Source organism: Paroedura picta, chromosome 1, assembly GCF_049243985.1.
Source record: "Paroedura picta isolate Pp20150507F chromosome 1, Ppicta_v3.0, whole genome shotgun sequence".
In the NCBI taxonomy this organism is placed as follows: Eukaryota; Metazoa; Chordata; class Lepidosauria; order Squamata; family Gekkonidae; genus Paroedura; species Paroedura picta.
Window position 1 is genome coordinate 58,900,583 of NC_135369.1, and position 15,351 is coordinate 58,915,933.

The 15,351-nt window shown below is 43.1% G+C and overlaps 1 protein-coding gene across 4 annotated transcripts in view; it reads left to right on the plus strand.

The window, feature by feature from the left end:
* LYPLAL1 (lysophospholipase like 1) overlaps positions 1-12,245 on the plus strand; it is a 36,520-nt gene extending 24,275 nt beyond the window's left edge. For 2 of the 4 annotated variants that reach the window (XM_077339653.1, XM_077339660.1), the window contains exons 4-5: positions 2,017-2,132; positions 3,149-5,090. In XM_077339653.1, coding sequence (XP_077195768.1) covers positions 2,017-2,132; positions 3,149-3,382 — 350 coding nt within the window. In that variant the 3' untranslated portion in view covers positions 3,383-5,090. Of the gene's footprint in view, positions 1-2,016; positions 2,133-3,148; positions 5,091-11,135 lie in introns of those variants that run through there. The other 2 variants (XM_077339667.1, XM_077339676.1) reach the window with 2 other exon arrangements.
* Positions 12,246-15,351: the final 3,106 nt, after the last annotated feature.

Sequence of the window (15,351 nt, forward strand, 5' to 3'; positions counted from 1 at the left end):
TTTTTGACCAAGTAACAGGTTTCCTGGATCGGGGAAATTTGGTTGATGTCATTTACTTGGATTTTAGTAAAGCTTTTGACAAGGTTCCCCAGGATGTTCTGGTGGATAAGTTGAAGGACTGCAATCTGGATTTTCAGATCGTTAGGTGGATAGGGAATTGGTTAGAGAACCGCACTCAAAGAGTTGTTGTCAATGGTGTTTCATCAGACTGGAGAGAGGTGAGTATCGGGGTACCTCAGGGCTCGGTGCTCGGCCCGGTACTTTTTAACATATTTATTAATGATCTAGATGAGGGGGTGGAGGGACTACTCATCAAGTTTGCAGACGACACGAAATTGGGAGGACTGGCAAGTACTCCGGAAGATAGAGACAGAGTTCAGCGAGATCTTAACACAATGGAAAAATGGGCAAATGAGAACAAGATGCAATTTAATAAAGATAAGTGTAAAGTTCTGCATCTGGGTCAGAAAAATGAAAAGCATGCCTACTGGATGGGGGATACGCTTCTAGGTAGCACTGTGTGTGAACGAGACCTTGTGGTACTTGTGGATTGTAAACTAAACATGAGCAGGCAGTGTGATGCAGCGGTAAAAAGGCAAATGCCATTTTGGGCTGTATCAACAGAGGCATCACATCAAAATCACAAGATGTCATAGTCCCATTGTATACGGCACTGGTCAGACCACACCTGGAGTACTGTTTGCAGTTCTGGAGGCCTCACTTCAAGAAGGACGTAGATAAAATTGAAAGGGTACAGAGGAGAGTGACGAAGATGATCTGGGGCCAAGGGACCAAGCTCTATGAAGATAGGTGGAGGGACTTGGGAATGTTCAGCCTGGAAAAAAGGAGGTTGAGAGGGGACATGATAGCCCTCTTTAAGTATTTGAAAGGTTGTCACTTGGAGGAGGGCAGGATGCTGTTTCTGCTGGCTGCAGAGGAGAGGACACACAGTAATGGGTTTAAACTTCAACGATATAGGCTAGATATCAGGAAAAGGTTTTTCACAGTCAGAGTAGTTCAGCAGTGGAATAGGCTGCCTAAGGAGGTGGTGAGCTCCCCCTCACTGGAAGTCTTCAAGCAAAGGTTGGATACACACTTTTCTTGGATGCTTTAGGATGCTTAGGGCTAATCCTGCGTTGACCAGGGGGTTGGACTAGATGGCCTGTATGGCCCCTTCCAACTCTATGATTCTATGATTCTATATAATTGAAGGGATTGTTTTTTCATTAAAATATGCAAATTAAAAGATGCAAAATAAAATGCACAAAATATTTCTATTAATTCTGTGCTATTAAGCAGCTGTCCCCAACCCCCGGTCCAGTGACTGGTACCGGTCCGTGGATCAGTCGGTACCAGGCCACGGCTCCTCCTTGTCCTCATCCCCAGCTGCTGCCTTGGGGGCTACTCTGCCACTGGCTGATCTTTGCTGCTTTCCGGCGGCCGCCATGGCTGGGGCTCCCCCTCGGCGTGGCATTGCTCAGCTGTTGCTGGCAGCACCCCCCAGTGGGCAGCTGGGTGCCAGTGGGAAAGCAAGCGGAGCAGGGGTTCAGGTGGCGGCGGTGATGTCCCTCGACAAAAGATTACCCCCCCCCCCGAGCCTCGGTAAAATGGTCAAGCGTTGACCGGTCCCCGGTGATAAAAAGGTTGGGGACCACTGCTATTAAGCATGAGGGAAAACGTGGGGAAGGCCAGCCAATTGGTCCCTACTACCTGTAGTCACTTTTATAAGCAGCCAGCAAAAATAAACTTTTAGTAACAGAGCCATAGATCCAACCATATGCCAAAGAATACATGCATGATATTTCACCCCTTGTTTCATTATAACAACACGAGACTCTCAGTTCACTTAAATTATAACTAGATCAAAAATGTGTGTATGTATGCATATATCTCTGTGTGGTTTGGAAAGCATAAAGCAGTAACATTTTAAAAGAAAATTGAAATCGCTCAAATGTTGAAATGCTTGAACTTTTCACTCTTTTTTAACTTGTTTTCCCCGATTCCCCAAATCTGTAGGTGGTTTTTCAATGGGAGGAGGCATGGCAATGCATTTAGCATATAGGCGTCATCAAGATGTGGCTGGAGTGTTTGCTCTTTCAAGCTTTCTCAATAAGAACTCTGCTGTCTACCAGGTGGGTGTCAAAACTGTTAATAGCTCATATTTTTAAATCTTAAATACCACAGAGCATTATACATCAGTGATGCAATGCCTATATAATAGCCATGTTGTATGCTTTTCACAAACTGGTGCACACACACACATGATGTAAAGGCACCAAGGTGTCAGTGAACTTTAAACTGTCAGTTGTCTGATGGAATTAGTTGTTCCCTTGGGGAGACTAAATGTCCATGTTTCAAACTGATTGGATTAGGTAGCAGTTGCAAAAAAAAAAAAGTATTTCAGAATCCTTATCCTTTCAGAATGATTATTTGCATTTTAATGTCTCAGGGTTCTAATCCACTTTCTGAAATCTTTTCTTCCAAATATATCTTGTGTCTCTTATCCACTCTATGTTCTCTGTGGAAGTTCATCTACTGATAATTATTTTGTCTCTGTTTTCCATGTCTCCTCTGATTCTGTAAACATCTTTTCCTGTATGTTTCTGATTCTTTCAGGTTCTTCTTCAGTACCCACTCTTTCAGCAAAGTCAATGGGGGGGGGGGGCACATGCTTTGACTGTACAAAATTTCAGGTTAGGTTCCTGACATTTCGAGTAAAAGAATCTTGTGCAACAGAATTGAGAGATATCTCAGCCTAGCTCTCAGAGAGCCACCCATCGAATAGAGTTAGATGAACTCTAAAGGGATTAAATAGACCAACAGTATAAAGCAACTTCAGATTATCTTTTGTTACCTGTTATCCTATACTTTCATTAACCAATAGCCTCTGTAATTTGTTAGTCACTGACAGCATCTCAGTGCTGTTCTGTCCAGGTAAACTAAATAGTAATTGTCACTCAATGACTTCAGCATACATCTGAATCAGTGCTTATGTTATGACAGGAGTTGAGCCCATTCTCTTTGGGTTCTCTCTGCTCTGGCCTGTGCACTCATGTCTATAAATCTTTCTGTTGACATGGGCGTCTTCCAGGTACATGTTTCTTCATTTTCAGAGTGATAAAAGGGGACAAATCTCTTCTCTCAATAGGCATTGACAAAGAATGAAAGAGAACGCCCAGAATTATTTCAGTGTCATGGAACTGATGATGAACTAGTTTTGCATTCTTGGGGTGAAGAGACCAACCAAATGTTGAAATCGCTGGGCGTACCAACAACATTTCTCAGTATTCCAAACCTTTATCATGAACTGAACAAAAGTGAGCTAGAAAAACTGCAAGCTTGGATTTTGAAGAAACTGCCAGAGAAGCCCAATGATGAATGACTATAAGGAAAAGTACTTTGTGTTTGATATGCATAACTTCCATTTCACGTAGAGATTTCTGTGTTCTGTTACATAACTTTTAACCGCATTGTGGTTATTTCCTGTTAACATAAACACTTTTAAATACTAACCAAATGAAATTTTAAAATTTGCTGTAAATATTTCATGAATGTCTTGTTTATGTGCATCAGGTGATGGTACTTTTGACCACATTTAATTTCAAGTCGCAGCCGACTTATAGAAGACCCCAGATGGATCCCCAGTATAGTGCCCATGGATCCCAAGCTGCTAACCAACACTTTTTTGTCTGTGTTTATAAAAAGTGGGTGGGGCCAGGTGCGGCTGTTGGCCATTGGAGATCTGATTGGCTATGCAGATTTTTAAAAATACTGCATTGGTAGCAACTGCTACCACAGCACAAGAATTTTCACACTGTGGCTGAAAGTATGCTACAGCAGCTATTTTGTGGCTGACTCTACTTCCTATGGCAGCCATTTTGTAGTTGTGGCCACACACTGTGTCAGAATTCCAACGATGATCACATGCTGAAAAATGTTGGGAAGCCATGCTGTAGATTTGCCATGGCAAGAGACAAACGGAGGTGGTTTGCCAATTGCTTGCCCATGCATAACAACCCTGGAATTCACTGGTGGTCTCCCATCCAAATACTAACCAGAGCCAATGCTGCTGTTGCTTGTTATTATTTAAATTTTTATACCAACCTCCCATTGCTGGCTCAGAGCAGTGAACAATATATAACAGTATATACAATAAAGTAGATACAATTATTCACATAAAATTAACTTTAAAATAATATTAAAACATTTAAAATCATCAGCATTAAACAGTTGTCCCATCATAATTGACTGCATTTCCCCAGATGTTCTCATAGAAATCCAGTCTAGAGGTGAACGTTGTATGGATCACTGTGGCAAGGTGTTCCGGGAGCAAGTAGAGCAGTAGTAGCTTAACAGAGATGGAAAAAGGCTAACTGCACTATTTTTGTGACCTGAACCTCCATAGAGAGGGAGGTATCACAAGTCACACCCACAATCATAGCTGAGTATGCTCAGGCGGGGCAGGCACGCTTCCTCATTTGGACCCTTCCTACCCAGTCATAGGACCTCTGTCTTCAAAGGGTTGAGTTTCAGGCAATTCTGCCAGATACATCCCGTCACTGCTTTGAGGCATCTGGGGGTAGCGCCCAAGCCCGAACTCCTGGACCAACTGGGCAAGAGGGCACATAAAGATGTTAAATAGAATTGAGAGAGAACCACCCCTTGCGGGACTCCATATGGGAGTTGGCAGTGGTGCAATTGTTTCTCCATAATAACTACCCTCTGTTCATCACACCAGAGAAAGGAGATCAGCCATTGAAGAGCCATCCCCCATCTTCCAGTCAATGAGGTGAGGTGGCGAGCTAGAAGCTCATGATTGACTTTGTTGAACGCTGCCATAAGGTCAAAGAAGACGAGCAGTGCCAACCTGCCCCGATCCAGGTGTCGCCAGAAGTGACCAGCACCATTTCCATCCATGGCCAGGCTGGAAGGCCGACAGGAATGGATCCAAGACTGAGGCTTCATTTAGGAATGCTAGTAATTGGTTCATGTCAGCTTAGCTTTCAAAATCTGAAAAGATCGGGCTAGCCAGTGTAATCTAGAACAGAATAATATTAAATAATATAAAATAAATGGAATGGATTATTAAACCACATTGTAATGTTATCCTTGCGTGTACTGCTTTTCCTTCATAGGAGTGAGTGATAGCCATGCATATAAACATACGTATTAGAAAAAGTGCATACAGCATCTGTCTTGGCAGATGGCTGTTACCTACATCCGATGAAGGTCAGAAGATTGTGAATGAAGTAGTACTCAAGCAACTACTAACAATCCTTCCACCCTGAATAAGACATTGGGTGGCATGCTAGAAACCCGCCACTTTAAAGAATATTTGGAATATTTGGAAAAAGTAGTGGTGGCGGATCAATTAAATATGCCCCGGGAAGGGGATTAAATGGGCGGAAGTCCTCGGGAGGTGGTGGGCGGTCGAGAAATGGACCCCTCAGGTCATGGTAGAATAAAGACCGGTCTCCCAACTCAAGGGGGAGGGCCCGGAATCAGTGGACGTTACCCGAACCCTGAAGGCCGAGCTCAAACGCCGGGACCAGAAGGCAGCTGGGGAAAGGAGATGAGCATACCCCCCCCCATACCAGCAGCACTGGGTAGTAATCAAGGTCCATGCTTCACGTGTGGGCAGTGGGGGCACTTCTGTAAAGAGTGCCCTCATGGAATGCGATTTAGGTTGGGGTGAGACTCTACAAGCTTCAACTGCCTTAAGACCAGGTAAACCTACAGCCTTATTGGTAGCTGTGTGGTTGGAGGAAACGCCCCGTCAGGCGTTAATGGATAGTGGGAGTTCCGTCTCTATGATCCGTGCAGACTTAGTGCCCAACGGGATCCCTGTTCATAGATGGACCCAAGTGGCTTGTTTCTGTGGACAGCTAGAGAAGTGTCCCATCAGATGCATCCCAATGCGATATTTGGGGAAAGAACGGAACCTGGAATTAGCCCAAGTAAGCACCCTACCCTATGACCTGTTATTAGGGTGAGATGCCCCAGATTTTCAGCAGCTGTTAGTGGAGGCACTTGCAAAATCCCAGAAACCTATATCACTCAAGGGGAAGAGGATCCTGAGGAAGGCCCTTTGGGGCAAGGACAAGGCCCAGTGTGCTTCCCCTCCACTGACCAGTCTGATGACACTGAAGAAGATGCGGAGGAAATAGTTGAGGATCCCATGCCCCAAGAGGCAGATGTACAACAAACGTAGGCTCAAAATTCTGATTTTGTGAAGGCTCAACATCGTGACCCGGCCTTGTTTATATATTGAGCACATTTATATGCTGCTTTTCAAGAGTCCTACAGGCAACGAATTTGGGAAGGTTACTATAAATGTTTTAGTCTCAGTTTTTCTCTCAAAGGTCAGCATTCAGGATCCTATTTCTACTGCTGCACAGAATGAGTCCATACTTCCTGGGGCAAAATATAGTACAGAAGTGTAGGTGCTGTCAGTAATAACGACAACTAGTCAATGTACTTTTAACATTTAAAAGTTACCTTTGCAGAGGCATTTTGACCAATATATCCCACAGCCTCTTACTTCAGCCTTGGAGTTGAAGGCCATTTGGCAAATCTAAATGAAACAAATGAGTAGGCTTAAGCAGTCCATTTCATGATACATTCTGGAACTGCCACTTATACTGGCAAGGTACATAATTCAACAAGCAAATGAAAATGACTTCCAATTAGGCTTGAATTCTCCTGGGCTCTGTAACCATTTTCTGTTCTGCATGGCAACAAAGTGTGAGTTTGTGTTTTGTTTTAATCTTTCATCATTATATATGTGTGTTTTTAAGAGGGTTGAAATTTATGAATAGATTAGTGCTTTGAACGCAGGGCTTGCTGGCTAATTGACGGACAGCCACAGACAGCTGGAGCCAGAGAACAATTACAGGCAAGGCTGAAATCAGCTGGTGCAGCTGGCAAGGCTGCAATTAAGAGTAACAAAGCCCGGAACGAATAAGAAGGCCTGGTGTTCAATTAGTTTCCCTATTTAAAAACAAGTATCGAATGATGTTTAAAAGAAAATAGGCTTCAAAGCTTTTAATAAATTCCTTCAGAAAAGGAGAAAGTCAAGTGGAATCATCTGCGGGTGGATGAAAGAGCAGAGGTTTTTGAATTACTGAATGCTAGTGAGAAAAATTAAGAGAGAATTCTGCACCTCACTATCTGGGCAGAGCAAGAACTTGATTCTGAAAAGCCATGTCATGTAGAATGTACAGAATCAAACTTCTAGCATAAGGTGACCAGATTTTAACATTGGTAAAGTGGGACACCATTGACCGGGGGGGGGGGGGGAGGTTCTTGATTAAAAATTTGGTCTATATGGAGCAACAAAAATTTTCATAGAATGCAAGAATAGTATTGTGTGTGTGTGTGTGTGTGTGTGTGTGTGTGTGTGTGTGTGTGTGTGTATATTTTCCAGGTGCCCCCGGATGTCCTTCCAAATGTGGGACAATCTAGTCACCTTATTCTAGCATTTGTATATAAATATCCATACTCCAGACATGTTAGGCATGCTACCTTCCTCCTGTGGACTCTTGACCCTGCCAGGCAGTCAATACTGTTGCCAGCCCTAATCTCTTTCCCTGTAAAACAGTAGCCTCTGCTCCTACATCTCTTTAAGACGTGCCCTCCTGAATTCAGAGACTTTTTATCTCCTGTCAGCTTTCCCCCAAGATTTAATTTAAAAACTGCTTTGCCACCTTTTTGATTTTAAGAAGAAAAGTTGGTTCTTATATGCTGTTTTTCTCTACCCGAAGGAGTCTCAAAGCAGCTTATAATCACCTTCCCCTTCCTCTCCCCACAACAGACACCCTGTGAGGTGGGTGACACTGAAGGAGCCCTGATATCACTGCTTGATCAGAACAGCTTTATCAGAGGTGTTACAAGCCCAAGGTCATCCAGCTGGCTGCATGTGGAGGAGAAGGAGCAGGGAATCAAACTCAGCTCACCCGATTAGAGGCCACCACTCCTAACTACTACACCAAGCTGGCTCTCCTAACCACTACAACCAAGCGCCAGCAGCCTGGTTCCTTCTCAGGACAAGTGGTGGTCATCTCTTTTGTATAGATTCTGCTAGTTCCAAAAAGCATCCCCATGCCTTAACAAACTTAAACCCTTCCTCCCTGCACTATTGTCTAATCTACACATTGAGATTCCAGATTTGTGCCTCTCCAGCTGGCTCTGCACATGGAATAGGTAGCATTTTTGAAAAAGCTACCTTGGTGGTCCTGGCCTTGAGTCTCCTGCCTTAACAGCCTAAATTTTCCATCCAGGACAACAATATGGGGAGTACGTTTCCCATATCATTGTTGCCAATATGTACCATGATCACTGGCTACTCCTCAGCACTGTCTGCTAGCCTATCTAGACCACATGTAATGTATGCTACCTTCCCACCAGGCAGGCAAGTTACCATGCAGTCACTATGTGGGTTGACCACCCATCAATCTACATGCCTAAGGCTCAAATTACCAACTACCAAGAGTCCCCACCCTTCCTGCACAGGGTTGGTTCCTTCATGTGAAAGGATACCTATACATCAACTGAAGAAGGGTCCCTTCTGAGGGAACATTCCCCCTTTCATCAGCACAGTGCCCTGTTTCCATTTGACCCTCATATCCTTGACTGTGGAGGGGCTGCCAAACTCAGAGAGGGACACAACTGCTCGGTCAGAACAGTTTTCTCAGTGCCATGGCGAGCCCAAGGTCACCCAGCAGGATGCATGAGGGGGAGCGCAGAATCGAACCAGGCATGCCAGATTAGGAGTCCACACTCCTAACCACTACACCAAACTGGTTCTCAGCACTCAGCTCCAAACTTGGATCCAGCACTTTCTCTCACCCTAAGCATCACAGATGCTGTGGATATAAAATGCAGGAGGGGAGAACAGTGTAAACAAATATGTATTTCAAAATGGTACACACATCTTAGAGAGTCGGAATTGGCTAAATAGCCAGGTGCATTCTTAAAGCCACTTTCCTAAGAGTAAGCCCATAGAATAAAATTGGGCTTCCTGTTGAGGCCTAACTTTTTTTGCAGTGCACAATTTGCTTAGAACCCTGAGAAAATCAGAGCTGTGAGAGAAGGGTGAGTGGAAGAACAGATGATCCGAAGAAAAGAGACACTGAGGCTGATGGGACAAGCCTAATGGATAGATGTGGCTGTCTGCAAGAGAAGTATGGTCCTGGAGGTATGCAGCAGTTTATGGTTGCATGTCTCTAGCGGCAGAATATTGCAGTTAAAACAGATGAGGCAATGGGAGCAACAGTTCTACTCTTTTGAGTATTTCTGTAAGAAGCACTCTGTTTGTGTTATATAATTTAGTGCAACCTCTCTCCAGAAGTCAAAGGACTGCTGATGATATAATGCTGATAATGATAATGGAATTATTTCAAAGGCCAGTGTGCTGACCCATAAAGGGAGGGAGAAGGTAATAGGCAAACCTTCTGTGAATGCATCATGAAATCATCTTTGGCTTTTTCTCAGTTAATTAAAAAAAAAAACCCACGGGGATGATGCTTCTGTAAGCAAACTATGTAAGCTTCTAAAGGCCTGGCAGTGTGTCCCTTTGAATGGCAAGCTTTTCATCAGTGCAAAGTCAGATGTTCAGAAATGCCTTTGATTTATGCCAGACGTCTCTCGTTTTCTTTCTACTGCTGACACAATTTTGTGATCCCGTTTTCAGTACAGACCTGCATTTATTATAACCAACATAGATAAATAAGCAAATGAGCCTTGCTTTTCACAATGAATACTGGCCATGTTGCAGCAATAATAATCATTACTGATGTGCTATAAGAGGTGAGGCAGTTACACAGGAAGGTCCAGCATAGGAAAGAACTGGCTCCCACCTATCTGGATTTCTTAAAATAGTACAAAACTCTGGAGGTGTAAGTATGAAATAGCATCTTAAATCACTGGTTTTCATATGCACTTTTCACGGCTACTGAGTACCTGATGTATCCACTATCAAATCCAAAGGTCTTCTCAGCGTCTCTGACCACTTTCAGGATTTAGGGGGAACATCTGGTATTTTACACACCTTACACAAAGCTTTGTGATGGTTTGTGATGTTTCTGTGGGTATCCATGACTATCCCACCTTTGTCTGTGTGCACTCACCTTGACAATAGGTTCCCACAACTAGGACAGGTATCCACAGTGTTCTGTGCGCACGCCTGGTTCCCTCTTTGTTGTACTTTCTATCAGAGCAGGAGAAGAGGTGCCACCTAGTGTTGCCCAATTCCTCAGTGGCATGGATGGAATGCCATGGGATCGCCTCCCTTTCTTGCACTCATGTAATGTTTTTTTAAAAATATGCATGTTGTATAGACTTATGTTTTTAAAATTTTAGTGCGTAAGAAGCCGATGACAAGCTTCTAGTACAATGCTGCTTGTGGCTGAGGAAGTAATCTTGTTATTATAGGAAAACTACATAGTGACTTGGTACTAAACTGCATTTACCATTTGAATGTAAAATAATCAAAAGGGTTTTTATTTTCCAGGTATATGTATGCAATCTTAATGGGAATATAGTTTTAAGCACTGTCCTTTAAAACAAAAATGTGACTCAATTTAGCTCTTCGTGTAGTTTGGTTGCGTAACTCTACCACTGGGTCCTTGCTTTTTCATGAATATCAGGTACAAAATGTTTGGCCTTGATCTTTTTCTTAAAACTTATTCTAAACTTTGGGGGATGAGAATTAATTCAAGAGCTCCATATTCATGTTGTTGTGGAGAACCTAGGGTCTTTTGGTGGCATGTTCTACACAAGCAGCAACACAGGGAGATTAATGGAAAGCATCACTGAGTGGTCAAGAATGACAAAAACATGTTCCCTTACAGAACATTTAAAAATATTCCTCTGCAAATAGAAGACTAGGACAGCAAGCAATAAGGATAACTAGAACTCGGATGCTGGGAGGTATGGTGTTTTTTTAATTAACAAGATGTTTCTTAAGGTGGGAGTTCCTCCAAACTGACAGGGAAAGGGAAGGTGACTGTAAGCCGCTTTGAGCCTCCTTCGGGTAGAGAATAACGGCATATTAGAACCAACTCTTCTTCTTCTTCTTCATAATCTGAAATAGTTGACTCCATTTTTTCTACCACTTCTTTCTGTTTCACATGCAGATCAAGCCTAGGAACGTGGACATACAAGGAAAAAGGACAGAAAACAATAAAAAAGTGAGATAAATCTGAAATTTCTTGTAATACCTCACATGCAAGGCAGGAGGAATATGCAACTAGAATCCTGCCCTCCAGCAGGAGCAAGAATATTGGAGTAGATGGGAAATACTTTTGATTATAGCTGAAGGAGATGGCCTTATTCCAAATGCTTCCTTACAGATGCATTGGGTCCCTTTTGGCTGCAAGATAAGGGAGTATCAACCATGTAGTCCTAGACCTCTCAGTGATACTTTCCATTGATTTCCTCGTGCTGCTGTTTGCCCCAAAGACCATAGGTAGTCCTAGAAACAGGGCTTGTTTTTCTTCATTCATGTCCAGTACACAGCTTCTCTAGGTTTGGCCTTCGTCTATCATGTCTGTGACACTGTTTCTCCCCCTGCACATTCAGCCACAACACCTTCACTCATCTGAGCAAGGCCTTCTGGGAAAAGTCAACAATTACCATGCACATAAACCACTGCTATGAGGAAGGGGCAAATGCGCAGGAACTGATTTTCTTTCCAACTTGATCTGAAAGCCAGTTTTGACAGCTGAGCTATAAACTTCTGAAAATTGTGGTTTGTAATGGACATGCTGGCAGATACTGAATGGTGTTGCTATATGTGATGAAACTTTTAAGCATTTTTACTCCACTTCTGACCCTAAAATAAAACTGAAGTCACAATATTTCCCATAGAGACATTTAAGTTGCCTACCAGCAGCAGTTGCTGAATTTGTCTGGAGTTTCCTCAAATGCAGCTACTGGAATAATTTTCTTCTCAAGAGCATAATTGCATTCAGTCAACAGGTTTACACAAGACTGAATGTGGATTCAGAAAGGTCTTTGAGACATACTAGTTTAATGTGGAGGATTAGGGCAGCTTACACATGGTTGTGACCTGATACCATCAAATGACTTTTTAGCAGGTAATAAGATTGTTCCTATAGTGTCTGCCCATAATGTGAGGAGAATTTCTAGGAGTGAGGTAAAGTAATATGTGGTAAATTCCTCTCAACAGGCTTCTATGTACTTGTACCATAAAAATCCAACTGATAACAGTTAGGACATTCAAAGTTTGAATGTCTGTATTATTTTCAAAATTATATTACTTTTATTGTGCACAATTTTTAAAAGACAAAATGTCTGGTTTTAACATGTACCAGTTCTTGACACACATAAAATATGTATAGCAGCCAATAAAAGCTCCAAACTAAAAGGTGTAAAGTATCAGAGTCACTTAATGAAAGAAAATGTCTAGTTTTCAGTCATTAGCTCGCTTCCAAAGGCTGCCCAAATTTTTATTAGTGCATGTATTGCAATGAGTGATTTTTTAAAAAAAGAAATGACAAACCACAGGCACTTAAAGATCTACGAAGATACCTTGAGAAGATTTATGAAAGAGTTTGAGAGGGCTCTTGTACTTTGTGTCATCCAACCTATAATTATGATGAGCCCAGATAAACCACTTATACCTATAGTTTTCCAAATAAGGCAATTAAAAATGTTCAAATACTACTAGCCATTGGAATAGGTTAAGAAACCTAGCTTAAGTATATTTATCAACAGATCGTATTCTGCAAAGCCTGGGTGCATAGGCCACAGATCCCACCCCCACCCCCACCCGCCGTTCTCCTTAGTCCTATCCAGCCCCAGGAAAGTTGACTTCTGTGGCTGCAAGATGGAGTTAGCAGGACCCATGTGGAATCACAGCCAGGACCAGCGAGCTGCATTGAGAAAGAGGAAGGGTTGAAATCTTCTATCACAAAACACCCTTGAGGGAGACGTAGGAGTCATTGTACCCTTTTCTCCCTCATGTAGTCCCTGACCCACACCGTTTTTAGGCCATGCTGTTCTCACAACCTCAGGAATCAACTTCTTTAGGGTCAGAAAGGACTGCCTGAGTGGGGAGAACCATGGAAAAATCTGTATTTGTCATTGTCTTTCTCAGACAGATTGCTGAAACCTACCCAAAGATATTCTGAAGTGGGTGGGGGGTGCACATTTGGGACTAAGCACCATTTACATTATATTTCTGAGTAAACATGCATAAGCTGGAGCAGTTAGGGAGTACATAAGAGCAAGAAGGTAAACTAGAAATATTGTGAAATCTAATTTTGAACTTATGGCTGAGAATGCAAATGGACAGTGCTGTGAGTTCACACAGCGTAGGGGGGTACCCTCTTGAGTATTTCTCAATGTGCATCTCAAGTTTCAAAGTTAGAGTAAAATTTTCCATATTCTAAGATGCATTATTTCATGTTCCTCAAGTTTCCAGTCGTGCAGTGCATGACACAGTTTTATGGACTTTGGTCAGACACTCTGAATTATATGGCTAAGGCATCTATACCTGATTTAGACCTTCAGTGTATGTTAGTGCTCTTTTGTTCATAGGAAATAAAAGGGGCCTCAGTGCTCTGGTAGCTCCGGCTGAAATGAAGTTGCAGAAGCATGTCTTCTGTCGTCATTATCCAGTGAATAAAGCCTAAGGAGGGGGTAGGAGACAGCATGATATAGCTGAAGCTTGTCAGATCTCAAAAACCAAGCAAGGTCAGTACTTGGAGACCTCCAAGGAAGACTTTCAAACTGCTGCTCGCTTGCCTTGAAAGCCCCTTGCTCAGGTTGCCATAAGTCGACTGTGACTTGACAGCACTTATATACGTACACACAGTTCCAGGGCTTGTGGTTGTAATTTCTGAATCAGCAAAATCACTCTCCACACCGTAGCTTAAGCTACCATCATTTTGTAACAGGTAAAATGCCAAGTGGATGCTCAGTTGGAAAGTTGCCTGGTGCAGTTCCCATGCATGTTGGGCTCAGGAGTGAGGGTCACACATGGAACATCATCTCCTTTCCATTACTGTTGCCTGTGATCTAGCCATTCCACCTGAAAAGCCAGGCACAACAGAATTCCACCTGCAAGCCAGTCAGCTCTGTGCCAGTCACAGCCCAAAAGAGAAGAAGCCATCTCATGCGAGCAGTATGCATCACTGCCATTTCTGGGTTGTCTTGATGCACCTGGTTTGGTGTTTGATGCCAGTTTGGTGTAGTGATTATGAGTGCGGACTTCTAATCTGGCATGCCAGGTTCGATTCTGCGCTCTCCCACATACAACCAGCTGGGTGACCTTGGGCTCGTCACAGCACTGATAAAGCTGTTCTGACTGGGCAGTGATATCAGGGCTCTCTGATGTGGTGTCTGTTGTGGGGAGAGGAATGGGAAGGCGACTGTAAGCCGCTTTGAGCCTCCTTCGTGTAGGGGAAAGCAGCATATAAGAACCAAGTCTTCTTCTAAATGTCAGGGTGTTAATATTAACATGCTGGAAATGCACTGGATTCATGAACCAGAAGCCAATGCACAGAAAATACATCAGCTGAATTCTGATTCTGACTGAACCATCCAGGTATTTCAAGCAGAAGTAAATTATGTGCAAAGGTTGTCTAGAGCAGTATTTAAATGCTATAATCAGAGGGGATGAAAAAGCAACAGCAGCAGTGTTGGGTTTTTATTTCCCACTTTTCACTTCCAGATGGAGTCTCCAAGCGGCTTACAATCGCCTTCCCTTCCTCTCCCCCAAACAGACATGCTGTCAGGTAGGTGGGGCAGAGAGAACCCTGATGTTACTCCTCTGTGAGAACAGCACCATTAGGGCTGTGATGAGCTCAAGATCACTCAGCTGGCTGCATGTGGAGGAGGAGTGGGCAATCCAACCCAGCTCACCAGATTAGAAGCTGCTGTTCTTAACCACTACGCCACAAATGGCCCAACATGCCTGTAAATCACTTGCATGGCAATTATGTCACAACGCAGGTCTCTACAAATGCACTGTCTCTACAAATTAGATGTGATTACCAGTGTATCATCTTCAGGCTCCATTTGTGTGTATTAATGTTCCTCCTGATTTCCACATGAAGGGCCAAGGGCTGACTTATGGTCAGTTTGGTTGCAACAGAACTAAGGTTATCTCACTTGAATACATGCATTTGCACGCATAGAATTATAGCAGGTGGTTTGTCCTATAAGAAGTCATAAGTGAAAGATTACATATTAATGCAACCTCTGCAAATGTGTCTTTTGCTGGGTTTGTATTAAAATGGTGGCATCTCAGGGGCTAGCACCTGTGACTTTACCACATATCGGCCAGACTCTTGGGTGAGTATTGCAGAGTTCTGCACCAGGTGA